At 48.7% G+C, this 17,898-nt stretch overlaps 1 protein-coding gene across 1 annotated transcript in view; it reads left to right on the top strand.

The window, feature by feature from the left end:
• Window positions 1-978: 978 nt before the first annotated feature.
• The window catches only part of LOC311239733 (protein shisa-7-like), a gene marked incomplete at both ends in the record, with an annotated part of 21,031 nt that continues 4,111 nt past the window's right edge, over window positions 979-17,898 (top strand). Inside the window, 2 exons of the mRNA XM_084338430.1 lie at window positions 979-1,322; window positions 15,963-16,205. Coding sequence (XP_084194556.1) covers window positions 979-1,322; window positions 15,963-16,205 — 587 coding nt within the window. The remainder of the gene's footprint in view (window positions 1,323-15,962; window positions 16,206-17,898) is intronic.

Below are 17,898 nucleotides of genomic sequence, written 5' to 3'. Positions count from 1 at the left end.
ACTTTTACACAGAACAGCTGAAGTGCCAACGATAAAACACATCTAGCGTATAGGTAAAAGAAAAAAACGGAAACATAATAACATAAGTTTATATACAGCTGTAAATGTTTACATAATGCATTTTCCGTTGAAATTCGCTGCATGAATCGTAGCATTTGTGCTGTGAAGTCGTTAGAGTTAAAATACTCGACAAAACGGAGATCCATGGCCCCTTTTTAGGGCCACTAACATTTAAGAGTTTACACATTAGCATTGCAGTTAACTTGCCTTATCATTCCATATGAACAACCCCGTGTTGGCCGGCGTTTACAGTGGCGTTAAATATCCACTACTCTCTGCCATAAACCAAACCCATATCACTGTACTTTCACTCATTTCAAGTTGTTTGTCAAGACAACCTCAGAATCGTTCTTTCACAAGTACAGAAAGCATAGCCATAACGCAGACAGTCGTTTGTAATATAAACCTCAGTGTTTACATGCTGCTGCTTGTGGGGGTGGATTTATACACGGAGAGGCTGAGAGATGTGTTTACATTGAGGTGTGGGAGAGGCGTGCCGACCACGCAGAACACCACGCAGAACACCACGCAGAACACCACGCAGAACACCACGCAGAACACCGCTTCAACAAACTGCATCTGTTGTTGGTTTGAACTCAAAGTGAAAACCTTTGCTCCACGGTAGTGCATAGAAACACCATACTGTACCTGTGCTTTTTTATATCTCACGCAGACACACGTACACTCGCAAACACACACACACACCAGCACACACGCACACACACGCTGAGTGGAGTTCAAAGGAGCAAGAAACTCGCCTACAAACAAGTAATCTTGGAAAAGGACGACGACATCACTGAATAACTACAAGCTTTTAAATTAAAAATGATGTTATTTTCTAGGGGGGAGGTTTCCCTGGTCCCCCTCCCCCTCCTCCTCCTCCTCCCCCTCCTCTTCCTCTCCGGTCTAACCGTATCCATGGCAACCGTCGCAGAGCGTCGCACGGCCGACAGTGGGGTTCTGAGCTCTGCCCGCGGCGCCTCCACCTTGTTCCTCCTGACCGGCTTCCAGCCGCGGCCTCCTCCACCTCCTTCGCCCTCGGGGCCCAAGATGGCGCTGAAAGAAGCGGAGGTGGAGGACGGAGACGAGCCGTCGGTCGAAGCCGCGGAGCCGCCTCCCAGGCCCCTCCCCCAGACCCTCCCCAAGCCCCTCCCCCAGACCATGCTGAGGAACATGACGGCGGCCGACGCCCTGAAACCCCCACTGGGCGCGGCCCAGGTGGCTCCGCCCCCCAGACGTCTGGTGGATGTGGACGTGTGCAGGTAACGCTCTGTTCAAAGTGCCGGTCCTGCTGTGTCATATGGTGTCCTGCTGTGTCATATGGTGTCATATGGTGTCCTACTGTGTCATATGGTGTCCTGCTGTGTCATATGGTGTCCTGCTGTGTCATATGGTGTCATATGGTGTCCTACTGTGTCATATGGTGTCCTGCTGTGTCATATGGTGTCCTGCTGTGTCATATGGTGTCATATGGTGTCCTGCTGTGTCATATGGTGTCATATGGTGTCCTGCTGTGTCATATGGTGTCCTGCTGTGTCATATGGTGTCATATGGTGTCCTGCTGTGTCATATGGTGTCATATGGTGTCCTGCTGTGTCATATGGTGTCCTGCTGTGTCATATGGTGTCCTGCTGTGTCATATGGTGTCCTGCTGTGTCATATGGTGTCATATGGTGTCCTGCTGTGTCATATGGTGTCATATGGTGTCCTGCTGTGTCATATGATGTCCTGCTGTGTCATATGGTGTCATATGGTGTCATATGGTGTCCTGCTGTGTCCTGCTGTGTCATATGGTGTCCTACTGTGTCATATGGTGTCCTACTGTGTCATATGGTGTCCTACTGTGTCATATGGTGTCCTACTGTGTCATATGGTGTCCTGCTGTGTCATATGGTGTCCTGCTGTGTCATATTATGGTGTCCTGCTGTGTCATATGGTGTCCTGCTGTGTCCTGCTGTGTATAATAAGTATCGATCCTTTTACGTGTAATCTTTCCGCACTTTCAGCCCAACATCACACAACATAACCCTGATCCCAGAGCCCTTCATAACAACATAACCCTGATCCCAGAGCCCTTCATAACAACATAACCCTGATCCCAGACCCCTTCATAACAACATAACCCTGATCCCAGACCCCTTCATAACAACATAACCCTGATCCCAGAGCCCTTCATAACAACATAACCCTGATCCCAGACCCCTTCATAACAACATAACCCTGATCCCAGAGCCCTTCATAACAACATAACCCTGATCCCAGACCCCTTCATAACAACATAACCCTGATCCCAGACCCCTTCATAACAACATAACCCTGATCCCAGACCCCTTCATAACAACATAACCCTGATCCCAGACCCCTTCATAACAACATAACCCTGATCCCAGAGCCCTTCATAACAACATAACCCTGATCCCAGACCCCTTCATAACAACATAACCCTGATCCCAGAGCCCTTCATAACAACATAACCCTGATCCCAGACCCCTTCATAACAACATAACCCTGATCCCAGACCCCTTCATAACAACATAACCCTGATCCCAGACCCCTTCATAACAACATAACCCTGATCCCAGACCCCTTCATAACAACATAACCCTGATCCCAGACCCCTTCATAACAACATAACCCTGATCCCAGACCCCTTCATAACAACATAACCCTGATCCCAGAGCCCTTCATAACAACATAACCCTGATCCCAGACCCCTTCATAACAACATAACCCTGATCCCAGAGCCCTTCATAACAACATAACCCTGATCCCAGACCCCTTCATAACAACATAACCCTGATCCCAGAGCCCTTCATAACGACATAACCCTGATCCCAGACCCCTTCATAACAACATAACCCTGATCCCAGACCCCTTCATAACAACATAACCCTGATCCCAGACCCCTTCATAACAACATAACAGCCTGCAGGCCTGCTTCAACTAAGTCGATCAAAAGTCCCACATTAATAATAATAATAATAATAATAACAGTTTTTTTTTGATGAGTCCAGAGTTGGGGCGGTGCGGAGTTCTTCGGGGAGGGAGTTCCAGAGGGTGGGAGCTGCCACACTGAAAGCTCTGTCCCCGAATGTCCGCAGTCTGGTTCGAGGGATGGAGAGCTGACCAGTGTCTGTGGATCGCAGGGACCGTGACTGAGTGTAGGGGTGGAGGAGGTCAGTGAGGTACTGAGGGTGGAGGAGGAGGTCAGTGAGGTACTGAGGGTGGAGGAGGAGGTAAGTGAGGTACTGAGGGTGGAGGAGGTCAGTGAGGTACTGAGGGAGGAGGAGGAGGTCAGTGAGGTACTGAGGGAGGAGGAGGTCAGTGAGGTACTGAGGGTGGAGGAGGTCAGTGAGGTACTGAGGGTGGAGGAGGTCAGTGAGGTACTGAGGGTGGAGGAGGAGGTCAGTGAGGTACTGAGGGTGGAGGAGGAGGTCAGTGAGGTACTGAGGGTGGAGGAGGAGGTCAGTGAGGTACTGAGGGTGGATGAGGAGGTCAGTGAGGTACTGAGGGTGGAGGAGGTCAGTGAGGTACTGAGGGTGGAGGAGGAGGTCAGTGAGGTACTGAGGGTGGAGGAGGTCAGTGAGGTACTGAGGGTGGAGGAGGAGGTCAGTGAGGTACTGAGGGTGGAGGAGGAGGTCAGTGAGGTACTGAGGGTGGAGGAGGTCAGTGAGGTACTGAGGGTGGAGGAGGTCAGTGAGGTACTGAGGGTGGAGGAGGAGGTCAGTGAGGTACTGAGGGTGGAGGAGGTCAGTGAGGTACTGAGGGTGGAGGGTTGATTGATTGATTGATTTTTATTGTGGAGTAAAAGACAGCATCCAAGGGATAAAAACATGAGAAAGTGCAAGCACTTATTTCCATCATGGTCCCTGATTTTGGACATGGACAGACATCATAAAACATACTAAAACAGAGCATCATAATAAAAACATAGAGCATCATAATAAAACATAGAGCATCATAATAAAACATAGAGCATCATAATAAAACAAAGATCATCATAATAAAAAACAGAATAAAACATAATAGCAACCCCATACAAAAAAAGCACTTCCTACCCTCTCCTTCCTATGGCTATTCTATACTTCACTGGCTAGCCATTTCTTTGTGGCACGTCTAAAACTTCCCCCCTCTTCGATGTTTTTCAGGGCCACTGGAAGCTTGTTCCACTCCAGTGCTGCAGAATATAAAAATGTATTTGTGCCCATTAGGGAGTTAAATCTTGGCAGAATAAAATCCGTACTGCTCCTTCTAGTGGAGTATGAATGATTGTCACGGAATCGATTAAAATAATTAGATAGATATTTCGGACCTGTATTTTGAACTATCTTGTGTGTGAGACCTAATTTGAGGTCAGTGAGGTACTGAGGGTGGAGGAGGATGTCAGTGAGGTACTGAGGGTGGAGGAGGTCAGTGAGGTACTGAGGGTGGAGGAGGTCAGTGAGGTACTGAGGGAGGAGGAGGTCAGTGAGGTACTGAGGTACTGAGGGTGGAGGGATTTGTAGGTGAGCAGGAGGGTTTTGTAGGTGATGCGGGATTTGATGGGGAGCCAGTGGAGGTGGATGAGGGTGGGGGTGATGTGCTGCCAGGGTTTGGTGCTGGTTAGAACCCTGGCAGCTGAATTTTGAACATACTGGAGCCTGTCCAGGGTTTCGCTTGGGACCCCGGACAGGACCCCGTTGCAGTAGTCCAGGCGGGAGGAAGGCATGGATGAGGGTCTCAGCTGTGGAGTGGACATTAGCCATTAATTATGTTTGAATCCAGGCTTTCCCTGTTCCTTCGAGGCTTTCCAGGCTTTCCCTGTTCGAACCAGACTTGATACTCAGGATAATTGCGCACGGCCGCCTCACCTGAAAAGACAGCAGGTGTCAATGGCAGAAATTCAGATTTTCTAATGGCATTGATTGATTGATTGATTGAAAACTTTATTAACAGATTGCAGAATGGGTACAATTAGGGCTGGGCGATATAACGATAACTGTAACTGAGGGGTACAATTCCCTGACTGTATTACTAGATATGATACTTACTACCACTACCTTTGTACTTTATATTCGGCCACCCAGTACTCGGCATAAATATATTATGATAAACACTCTCACGTAGATGAAACGGATCCAACACAAATGTACAAAGTCGAAGTATGCGTTTATTACTACACAGCAATGGTGTGTAGAGCAAGCACTTAATCACTTAATTACATTTATGAATTGAAATAGTATGCACTTTTATGGCAAAGAGTATTCGTTGGTATATCAATAGAGAATGTCCAATCTCTGGTGGCGCAGGCGGTAAATATACGACCTGGAATAGTTAAGGAATAACAGCAATGATACTTTAATGATTATAAGACTGGATACACTAAGGGGGGTAATCCGGTCGCTTGTAAGACAACAGGAGTAGGAGGGGGGGGGGGGGTAGAGTCTGGCTGCCTCGTCCGGCCAAGGGTATCCTGGGTGAACCCACAGTTGTGCAGCTCGGTGCGCCAGCGATCCTTGGACCACAGATGAAAGCAGGTGGACTCTCTGTGAGCCGGCTCTCTCCGGTCCACGGGGGAGAGACGTGAAGCGACCTCGTCTTGCAGAGCGTCTCCTCACCTTGCGTCCTCTCCAGGGGGGGGGGTTCCAACACACGGCAGTGTCGGGGGTCTTTATCCATGGAATAATCACTGTACACAAAGCATAATCCGTGCCTGGGAAGGCGGGCTGTCGTCGGTAGAATAATCCGGTATACAGGTCCACTCGCTCGTCGGCTCTGGGGCTCCTCGGATGCAGTCTCACATGGGGTCGACCATCCTGGATAAGCAGCCAGTTCTCTGCCCGAAACGATGGGGTACTGACTACAATAGTATTCTCACCGCACGAAGCACTATATATTAACAGACTATTATTAGCTTAATAGACTACGTCCAACTCGACGATATAGTGCCAAATATGACTATTCAAATATTAATATACACGATGTCTCAATACCGATGGTAGGCCGAACTTGGCCTTACTCCCACACGTGGCGTCGCGGGGAGGCTTTACGTCTGTCACTCTATTGGAGGGTAAGAAACTGGACTGAAAAGGAAGTCCTACTTTAGTAGCGCAGTATATATACGCACTATGAACAAATAGTACCGTTAGTGGTGCGGTAGCTAGATTCCTACGCGGAACTAGGACTTGTTCGTACATGTTGAGCGGTACGTTTGAACTGGGTCTGGGGGGTATGGCAGCCTGGCACCAAGGTCTCGACCAATAGTAGAATGGAGACTATTATGGGATGTTCAGTAGGCTAGAATGGATATTCAATGCATATTGTACAAGGAATATACAAGGGATATCAGGGAATATTAGAGAATATACAAATACAATTAAATATATATATATAAATAAATATATATATTCGGTTTAATCTGGCCCTTCACAACAGCCACCCCCTGATTGGTCCCAGACCTAATCAGTTAAGCAGAGACAGATTAATCGCGTTGTCTATTTACACATAAGGGTTTGCTGTAGGGGTCAGTCAACTTCACAAAGTCATATGGTTATAGGGTCATGGTCATCATCGATTGTGTCTGGGAGTCGGGGCAGTTCTATGAGCCTCGCCACGGGACGGGTGTAAGTGCGACCCTGGACAAGCACTTCAGCTGCTCGGACCTTGCCGTCGGCACCGGTGATCACTTTGCTTACGCGGCCGGCCGGCCACATAACATGTTGTGCACTCTCTATGGTAGTGCAATCATCTATGTTGGGGTCTGCGGAGATAACAGTGCTCAATCCACAGAACACAGGCTTCTTATTCTCAGCCTCCTCCTGACTGGCTTCCCTCGGGATAGGCGTGGGCCACTCTCCTTCCGGGAGCTTTAGGAATGCTGGGCCGTCACTGTAGACATTGCGACGGGTGAGGTCATCTAGGGGCATTCCCCGGGTGATGACGTCAGCTGGGTTCTGTTTTGTATCAACGTAGCGCCACTCTGTTTCTCCGGTTAACTCTTCGGTTAAGTCTTGAATCTCGGTGACTCTGACTCCCACGAAGACTTTGTACTTGCATGAGTCCGATTTGATCCAGGCGAGTACTGTCGTGGAATCTGACCACAGGATTGTTCTAGACACCGGTATGGTGAGCTCACGTTGGATGAGCGTGGCTAGGTGCGCTCCGGCTAGGGCTGCGCAGAGCTCTAGACGTGGGATAGATTGTTGCTTGCGTGGGGCTATTCTCGAGCGGGCGAGGACAAATGCTGTGTAGATTTCTCCCCCCTCTTCTTGGGCCCGCAAGTAGGCTACTGATCCGTATGCTACCTCTGAGGCGTCACTGAAGACGTGTAAGTCCATTTTACATGTCTCTGGCCCCACCGTGGGTGGGAAGTAGCTTCGGCGCATATTAACGCCTGGGAGTGAGTGGAGCTCCATCTCCCACTCTCTCCAGGTGGATCCAAGGTGTGCGGGAATGGGGTCGTCCCAGCCCTGGTCCTTGTCCCACAATGCTCGTACAATCATTTTTGCCCTGGTGGTGTACGGTAGAATACATCCTAGCGGGTCATATTGTCGGGCGAGTGTTGTGTACACACTCCGTCTGGTGGTCGGCGCCGCCGCCGGCCTTCCCTGCTCCGTAGTCAGGGGCTTGTGTCTGTAGTGAAGCGAATCTGTTTTGAATCGCCACACCAATCCCAGGGTCATCTCCTGGGCTTCTCCCGGGATTGTAGCCATCCAGGTCTCGCTGCTGGCCGCCTTGTCCTCGGAGGAGAGGCTGCGCAGTACTTGCGGATCGCTGCTGGCCCACTGCCTGAGATCAAAGCCGCCTTTGATCAATGAGGCGCGGAGTTTAATCAGGAGAGCCTCGGCTTCTTCCTGGGTTGAAAGGCTTTGTAGACAGTTGTCTACGTAGAAGCTGTTCTTTACGCTGTGTCGGACCTCTTCGTCCGCTGCTGGGTCCTCTGCTACATGTTTCTGTAGTGCAAATGTAGCACAGCAGGGGCTGCACGTCGTTCCGAAGGGGAGGACTTCCCATTGGTAGATGGCTGGGTGCTCATCTCCTGGCTTCTCTCTCCATAGGAACCGTAACAGGGGCTTGTCCTCCTCTACTAATCTCACCTGCAGGAACATTCCTTTAATGTCCCCGCTGATGGCCACCTTTTCCTGGCGGAAGCGGAGTAGAACGCCGAGTAGGGAGGGGCCGAGTGTGGGACCGGGCAGTAACTCTTTATTCAGATTTTGGGATCCGATCTGGTAGCTGCAGTTAAATACTATGCGGTCTTTACCGTTGTGATGGACCTTGTGGTGAGGCACGTACCACGATTCAGTGGTCTGGTCAGCCTCTTTAATGTCCATCTTTGTGACGTGTCCCGCTGTGATGAGCTTCTCAATCTCAGCGCGGTATACACTCTCTTGGGCGGGGTTCTTGGCTAAGCGCCGCTCCGTGTTCAGCAGGTACCGTTCTGTGGCGTCTGTCTTGGCGTGGAAAGTAGGCATTCCTTCTCGCCGCAGGAGTGGCGTGGCGTATCTCAACACGCCGTTGACCGGGACTCTCTTGGTCCCTGTCTCGAGGAGGTGAATGGCGTGAATGTCATCTTTAGAGCGAATGTCTTTCTTTCCGTTCTTAAAGGGCATTTGTCCCAAGGTCCATAGCCGCTCTACGTGTTGCAGGAGTGCGGTTTCTCCCTCTGTGACTCGGGAGTGGAGACATCTAGTGGCTGTACTTCGGTTGAGAGATTTGGCGAGCGGGTCTTGGAGAGTCCATCCCAAACGGGTCTCGACTGCTGCAGGACAGCCTCGGGGTCCGGTATGAACCCGGTCTATCGGGACAATGAGGTCTGCATGGTCGGAGCCTATCAACCGGGTCGGCATAGCATTGTCTATGAGCGGGATCGGTAACTTGCGCAGATGTGCATATTTCTCCATCAGCTTGGCGACGGGGTATGTGTACCGCGACAGTCCTATTTCTTGGCTGGTGAAAGCGTCTGTAATCTGGTACCGTCGCTCAGGCTGGCCGCTTGCTGCGATAGAGAATGAGACATTCTCGCCCTTTATCGTCTTCAAATCTCGTCTTATTGTCCGAATTGTCATTTGGGTTTCGCTTCCCCGCAGCCCTAGCTGGGCCGCAGCGGAGGCGAGCAGAAGGGTCTTCTCTGACCCGTCATCGAGGACGGCGTAAGTGTCCAGGACTTTATTCTGGTAGCTTAGTGTCACACGCACTACTTTTAGGAGTACTCGGGCTCCACTGCTGCTGGCGGGATCGATGTACATGACGCTCGCTTTGCTGCTGGATGGTGCGGGTGAAGGGCGCCGTCTGTTACTGTCGTGAAGTATGTCCAGATGGGCTCCATCGCACTTGGTGCACCTTTTCTTTAAGCGGCATTCGGCTGCCATGTGTGAGCGCGCACAGCGAAAACAGCGCTTGTTGGACTTTATCCATTGACTTGCTTCCTCCGCGTTCAGCTTGGGGAAGGAGTCACATTGCGCTAGCCAGTGTTCTTTCTCACAGTAGGGGCACACTATCTTCCACTTCTCCGTTCTGGAGGGGGTACTGTGGCTCCTGCTGCTCGGTACTGACTCCGATTGGTGCATCACAGTCACCGATCTTCTTCCATCATTTAGTCGTCTGGTTCCTTCTCTGGAGCCAGGGGTGCTCCGTCCGAATGTATCTAGCCGTAGGCTGCTGACTTCTCTCGCCAGGAAGTCTGCTAGATCGAGGAGGTTCGGTTCGGGGCCATTCGGGTCTCGGTGGTCTCTCTGCCGCCTAAAACGCTCCTGTCGAGCGGGCGGCAGCTTCTCCAAGATCCTTTCCACATTTGAGTTGGCGTAAAGTTCATGCCTCCCCTTCTCTCTCTGCGCTCCCAACATCCCTACCAGGGACTGCACTCTGATGGACAGGTCGTCCAGTGCTCGATTGTCTATTGCTGGGGGTAAGCGGTCGATGTGTCGGATCTCCTGGATCACGTAATCCCATATGCGCCCATACCTCTGGTCCAATGCTACCAGCGCTGCTGTGTATGGGGTGGTGGAAGTCGCGTAGGCGAGCGCTATATTATGTGCGCGGGGTACCTTTAAGTGCTTCAGTAGGATGGCGTATTTATGGCGTTCATCCAATACATCCACCAACATGGTCTCCAGACACATGCGGAGTTCTGTATACTGGGCCCGGTTCTCTTGGGTGAAGTCGGGTACCATAGGCGTGCCAATGTATGACGCTGACTGTGGATACATCGGCGAGCGTTGGGGGAGAGGCCTCCTAGGCGAGTCTCCTCCCGCTCCTTGGTATGGGCTGGTACCGGCAGTGTACCATGGCCCGCTTGTCCAGGTGCTGTTCCTCGGTGCGGGTCGTGCGTCGTGCTCACCCGGGTATAGAGTCGGGGGTCTGTAGCGCAGCTCCGCGGGAGTATAGCCTGGGCTGTACCGGACCTCCTGGTCCGGTAGAGTACTGTGCTGTCGTCGGGCGTGGTTCTCCTCCTCTTCCTCTTCGTCTTCAGTTAGGTCATCCAGTGCTTGTAGTCTCTGGTTTAGCCTCTCCACAGGATATGCTGCTCCTTCCCGGTTGCTAGGTCTCGCTTGGACCGGTGGGGGGAGGTGGTCTGTGGGGGGTATAGACCTCGTCTGTTGGTCAAGTTCAGGGTTGTTTACTCGGCTAGGGGATGCCGCCCTGGAGGTGTGTCTAGACGAGTTCCTGGAGCCGGAGGGAGAGGGTGTTGTCCGTCTGATCAGCTGTTCTATTAGTTGCGCTTGCTGTCTGTCGCGCTCTGCGTCCCGTAGAGCACCAGCAGCTGCTCGCTGGCTGTCTGCTCGGTCTCGGGCCACATTCTCTTCCCTCTGAATGCGTCTTATTTCTAGACGTATATGCTCTTCTTCGCTCCGCTGCTGGATCTGCAGTCGGTCGCGTTCAGCAGCGGCGTTCAGGCTGATGAGGAAGGCCTGCTGTAGGGTCCTCTCTGCCTCGCTGGGAGAAGGCGGTTGTATAGGGGAGCCTTCCCTCGGGGTACTCCTTGCGGAGCCTTGGAGCTCTATCTCCACGGTGCTCTCCCCGTCTTCTTCCGTGCCGAGTTCTCTCTCGGTAGCGTTGTATTCCTCCCGGGACTCATCGGGGACTACTTCTTCAGTACTGGCGGGGTGTGAAGTCATGTCTGGTTCCCACTGGTCCCCACCGTGAACTTGGTCAGTTACATTAGAACCCGTAGGGGCCTCTATGGTCGGGGTAGTCTGGGCGTTGGGGTTAGACATACTTTTACTTTCTAGTTTTCCCGCTTTTACTGTTAGTAGAAGACTAGGTTGTTGACTGACAGCGTAAGCCTCTAAGTACTGAGGGAGCCGTCGTTCGCGCTGCGGGCGTTGGTTAGGAGGATCGTTTCGTGGAGTGTTCATCATAGGCCATTTCAATATTAATAACACTATATTAATATTACACTAATTACCATCCGGCTCGAAGGACCAATTGTAACTGAGGGGTACAATTCCCTGACTGTATTACTAGATATGATACTTACTACCACTACCTTTGTACTTTATATTCGGCCACCCAGTACTCGGCATAAATATATTATGATAAACACTCTCACGTAGATGAAACGGATCCAACACAAATGTACAAAGTCGAAGTATGCGTTTATTACTACACAGCAATGGTGTGTAGAGCAAGCACTTAATCACTTAATTACATTTATGAATTGAAATAGTATGCACTTTTATGGCAAAGAGTATTCGTTGGTATATCAATAGAGAATGTCCAATCTCTGGTGGCGCAGGCGGTAAATATACGACCTGGAATAGTTAAGGAATAACAGCAATGATACTTTAATGATTATAAGACTGGATACACTAAGGGGGGTAATCCGGTCGCTTGTAAGACAACAGGAGTAGGAGGGGGGGGGGGTAGAGTCTGGCTGCCTCGTCCGGCCAAGGGTATCCTGGGTGAACCCACAGTTGTGCAGCTCGGTGCGCCAGCGATCCTTGGACCACAGATGAAAGCAGGTGGACTCTCTGTGAGCCGGCTCTCTCCGGTCCACGGGGGAGAGACGTGAAGCGACCTCGTCTTGCAGAGCGTCTCCTCACCTTGCGTCCTCTCCAGGGGGGGGGGGTTCCAACACACGGCAGTGTCGGGGGTCTTTATCCATGGAATAATCACTGTACACAAAGCATAATCCGTGCCTGGGAAGGCGGGCTGTCGTCGGTAGAATAATCCGGTATACAGGTCCACTCGCTCGTCGGCTCTGGGGCTCCTCGGATGCAGTCTCACATGGGGTCGACCATCCTGGATAAGCAGCCAGTTCTCTGCCCGAAACGATGGGGTACTGACTACGATAGTATTCTCACCGCACGAAGCACTATATATTAACAGACTATTATTAGCTTAATAGACTACGTCCAACTCGACGATATAGTGCCAAATATGACTATTCAAATATTAATATACACGATGTCTCAATACCGATGGTAGGCCGAACTTGGCCTTACTCCCACACGTGGCGTCGCGGGGAGGCTTTACGTCTGTCACTCTATTGGAGGGTAAGAAACTGGACTGAAAGGGAAGTCCTACTTTAGTAGCGCAGTATATATACGCACTATGAACAAATAGTACCGTTAGTGGTGCGGTAGCCAGATTCCTACGCGGAACTAGGACTTGTTCGTACATGTTGAGCGGTACGTTTGAACTGGGTCTGGGGGGTATGGCAGCCTGGCACCAAGGTCTCGACCAATAGTAGAATGGAGACTATTATGGGATGTTCAGTAGGCTAGAATGGATATTCAATGCATATTGTACAAGGAATATACAAGGGATATCAGGGAATATTAGAGAATATACAAATACAATTAAATATATATATATAAATAAATATATATATTCGGTTTAATCTGGCCCTTCACAACAATAACGATAAATATCGCGATATATTTTAATAATCGATATCGAATATCGAAATAAAATAAAAAACGTTTTTTTTTTTTTTTTTTTTTTTGCAACAGGGCAGTTTTAAAACCAGAGACAGTGGACAGACTTGTCTTTCTTGCCTGCAACTTAAAGTAATGGCTTTGCTTGTCCAAATGACAATACTGACCAAATTGAGATTTATTTTTCTCTTGTCCATTTATTTTGTTTGCTTTCTAATTTAAAATACAGTTTGAAACCGTCTGTACACAGTAGGCTATGTGTGCTAGCAGAACTAGACTTCAGTCACGAGTCACGGTGCACATGTGCGGTGGTTTGTCCACCAAAAAAGCGCCAAAAGATCGAAAATAAACTAGCAGAGCCACAACTGTTCAACTCCCCTGGAGCCACAGCCAGCAGAGAAGCCGGTTTACTTTCGCTTTTAAACCAGCTGCAGCCTGAGAACTGGAGTGTGAGGGGATGTAACACTAAAGATGGCGGCAATGACAAAGAATTGCTGCAAAATAAACATACATCTGTTGTTAAAAAAAAATAAAAAAAAAAAAATTTAATACTTATAACAATTCGATAATTATCGATATCGAGAAATATGATAACTCTATCATATCGTTATCGCGATATGATTTTTTTCCATATCGCCCAGCCCTAGGTACAATACAGTACGGCTCAATAGCCTCACGGACAAGTTAAATGCATATCTACTGTATAGGCTAATTTTAAGTCCCTCATTACCCCCAATCAATCAGATTATACTTCTTTAAATGTGCCTGCTGGCAGTAGGCTTAATGGAATGAATAATCAAATGAGATCTTGCTAGCGGAAATAATTAGTTCAACTCTTTCAGAATAAGTAGATAAAAACAAGCCCAAAGAGTATCTAATTGATACGACTTAATAGATACTTATGATGATATCTGTACTGTATGCGCTTAGGTATCATGTACTATATAAATACATGGTTCCCAAAGTTTTCAAGGCGCGACCCCTGAAATAACGTGTCAGAGAGGCTTGGAGGCTATACAGTTTCATTAATCAGGTTTTAATCTGTTTCTGACATTATCCATACATGCATTGAATTGATTAACCTTTGGTTTATACCAGTGACACCAGTCATGTTCATCACCCTCTTGTTCATCATCAGATAACAGTGCTTGAACAGATAAATGCATTTTCTCAAATTCATTCATCAAAACGTCAAAGGCTTGCAATTGCTCATTCACTTTTCTCAAGTCACGTCCACGTCATCAAATCCGTCAAACGGCGCATCTCCTCAGACATTTTAATCCCAGTTACAATATCACAATAACGTGTGAGTGACAGTGATACAATTCAACAATCCACAGATTCAGATTCATCGTAATTCACATCCACAATCCACGCATAAAGACGCTTCAATTTATGCTTGAATGAAACACAATCCGGGCGCTCTGTTAAGCAAATACATCCACAGCGGAGAATATGAAACAAATCAGAGCCAAACGCCCGAAAGGTTTCATTCATTAAAAATATCCCCGCGGGATTCACATTTGCAATGCTCTGCGTTATTAAAATAACCACATAGTGTGTGTCGTGACTCGTGAGCACCGTATCCGTATAACTATGACGTGCATTATTTAGGACAAAGTAAATCCATAGGCTGAATATGATTTATTATCAGCATTTTAGGTCTATTATTTTACATTTCAAAAGCCCCCTCTAGAAAAACGAAGCACAAAAACATAATTCAGAATCTGTGAGGAAGGGAGCTGGCATTTCTTTGCGAGGGCGTGGCCAGTTCATCCAGATAACTGAACAAAACTCTGCGCTGGAGCAGGTTCAAACTTTTTGATCTGTTGCCATAGTGATTTAGACAAACGCGCGTCGGGGAACCGAAAAGTCTAGCTTATGTCAAGTTATCCTGAAAATTTGTTAGTAATTATTATTAGCCAGGTACGAGGAACAGGGCCCAGAGAAAGACGTTTGTCTTGTTTACATCAGGGTCCCCCATTTTCAATTCATAGTGACATTTATGACATACACAACATACATGACATCATGACATTTATGGCATAGGGACATACATGACATACAGGTATACTGCCCTGTCAAGGCTGTTAAGAGAATTCGGCTATAGGGCGACAATAATGTGGTCAAGAGGCATGGTTTCTATCTTGAGCCTTAACTGGCGTGGTTTCTTTTATTCACATGAAGAGCAGCAGTTCTACAGGTCTTCTCTCACTGAGAGACATGGGGGGAGAGAAAGAAGTGGGAGGAGACAGAGCTACTTATACTCGCCAAATGGTAGCACTCCTGAGTGTCTAGTGTAAACAGTTATATATGCAGTTAGACAGTTACTAACAATCCTACACAGAATCTCTGCCTTCAACAAAGGCAGAGCGCAGTAACTTCCAAACAGTGAAACTGAGAACAATGGCTTTAAAGTGTTTTGACTTGCCATCCAAAATGTGTTATAGGTAGATAGATGATAGTGCCCAGATTTAACATGTATTAATGAAGTGATCTTTAGGCATACAAAAATATGACGTAATTATTTTAATTAACCCCAAAAAAGCACCATTTCCTTAAATAATTATACAGGTAATGTACAGGCAACGTGCAGTAACTTCAAATGCAATGTTGTTTTCCCTCCAGCTTTCATAACTTAACCTAGCCATTTTATTTGGATCATCATCATTCCAATTGTTAAATTTCATTTTCAAAATGGCTAGGTTCAGTTATGAAAGCTGGAGGGAAAACAACATTGTATTTGAAGTTACTGCACTTTGCCTGTATGTAATGTAATGTAATGTAATGTGATGTAATGTGATGTAATGTAATGTAATGTGATGTAATGTGATGTAATGTAATGTAATGTAATGTGATGTAATGTAATGTAATGTGATGTAATGTAATGTAATGTGATGTAATGTAATGTGATGTAATGTGATGTAATGTAATGTGATGTAATGTAATGTAATGTAATGTGATGTAATGTGATGTGATGTAATGTAATGTGATGTGATGTAATGTAATGTAACATGATGTAATGCCCCTCCGGTCCACCAGGGGGTACTTCGACGTGATGGGACAGCTGGACATCACCTTCAACTGTTCCAAGGACACCTACATCTATTGCTGCGGCACCTGCCACTACCGCTTCTGCTGCGAGCACCAGCGCAGCCGGCTGGACCAGGACGCCTGCACCAACTACAACTCCCCCAAGTGGGCCAACACGCAGGTGCCCGGCACCGTGCCCACCTGGAACCGGCCCGACCCGGACCTGAAGACCATCAGCCAGCAGAGCAGCAGGTACTGTGTGAACTAACCTCTACTGTAACACAGCCCGGCCTATGTGAACTAACCTCTACTGTAACGCAGCGCGGCCTATGTGAACTAACCTCTACTGTAACGCAGCGCGGCCTATGTGAACTAACCTCTACTGTAACGCAGCGCGGCCTATGTGAACTAACCTCTACTGTAACGCAGCCCGGCCTATGTGAACTAACCTCTACTGTAACGCAGCCCGGCCTATGTGAACTAACCTCTACTGTAACGCAGCCCGGCCTATGTGAACTAACCTCTACTGTAACGCAGCCCGGCCTATGTGAACTAACCTCTACTGTAACGCAGCCCGGCCTATGTGAACTAACCTCTACTGTAACGCAGCCCGGCCTATGTGAACTAACCTCTACTGTAACGCAGCGCGGCCTATGTGAACTAACCTCTACTGTAACGCAGCCCGGCCTATGTGAACTAACCTCTACTGTAACGCAGCGCGGCCTATGTGAACTAACCTCTACTGTAACGCAGCGCGGCCTATGTGAACTAACCTCTACTGTAACACAGCCCGGCCTATGTGAACTAACCTCTACTGTAACGCAGCCCGGCCTATGTGAACTAACCTCTACTGTAACGCAGCCCGGCCTATGTGAACTAACCTCTACTGTAACGCAGCCCGGCCTATGTGAACTAACCTCTACTGTAACGCAGCCCGGCCTATGTGAACTAACCTCTAATGTAACGCAGCCCGGCCTATGTGAACTAACCTCTACTGTAACGCAGCGCGGCCTATGTGAACTAACCTCTACTGTAACGCAGCGCGGCCTATGTGAACTAACCTCTACTGTAACGCAGCCCGGCCTATGTGAACTAACCTCTACTGTAACGCAGCCCGGCCTATGTGAACTAACCTCTACTGTAACGCAGCCCGGCCTATGTGAACTAACCTCTACTGTAACGCAGCCCGGCCTATGTGAACTAACCTCTACTGTAACGCAGCACGGCCTATGTGAACTAACCTCTACTGTAACGCAGCGCGGCGTATGTGAACTAACCTCTACTGTAACGCAGCCCGGCCTATGTGAACTAACCTCTACTGTAACGCAGCCCGGCCTATGTGAACTAACCTCTACTGTAACGCAGCCCGGCCTATGTGAACTAACCTCTACTGTAACGCAGCGCGGCCTATGTGAACTAACCTCTACTGTAACGCAGCCCGGCCTATGTGAACTAACCTCTACTGTAACGCAGCGCGGCCTATGTGAACTAACCTCTACTGTAACACAGCACGGCCTATGTGAACTAACCTCTACTGTAACACAGCACGGCCTATGTGAACTAACCTCTACTGTAACGCAGCGCGGCCTATGTGAACTAACCTCTACTGTAACGCAGCCCGGCCTATGTGAACTAACCTCTACTGTAACGCAGCACGGCCTATGTGAACTAACCTCTACTGTAACGCAGCGCGGCCTATGTGAACTAACCTCTACTGTAACGCAGCCCGGCCTATGTGAACTAACCTCTACTGTAACGCAGCGCGGCCTATGTGAACTAACCTCTACTGTAACGCAGCACGGCCTATGTGAACTAACCTCTACTGTAACGCAGCCCGGCCTATGTGAACTAACCTCTACTGTAACGCAGCCCGGCCTATGTGAACTAACCTCTACTGTAACGCAGCCCGGCCTATGTGAACTAACCTCTACTGTAACGCAGCCCG

The sequence above is a fragment of the Notolepis coatsorum genome (assembly GCF_963971535.1).
Source record: "Notolepis coatsorum genome assembly, contig: SUPER_13_unloc_1, whole genome shotgun sequence".
Classification (NCBI taxonomy): domain Eukaryota; kingdom Metazoa; phylum Chordata; class Actinopteri; order Aulopiformes; family Paralepididae; genus Notolepis; species Notolepis coatsorum.
Note: the sequence above shows the minus strand (reverse complement) of the source record. Positions and strands in the feature narration are given on the sequence as shown.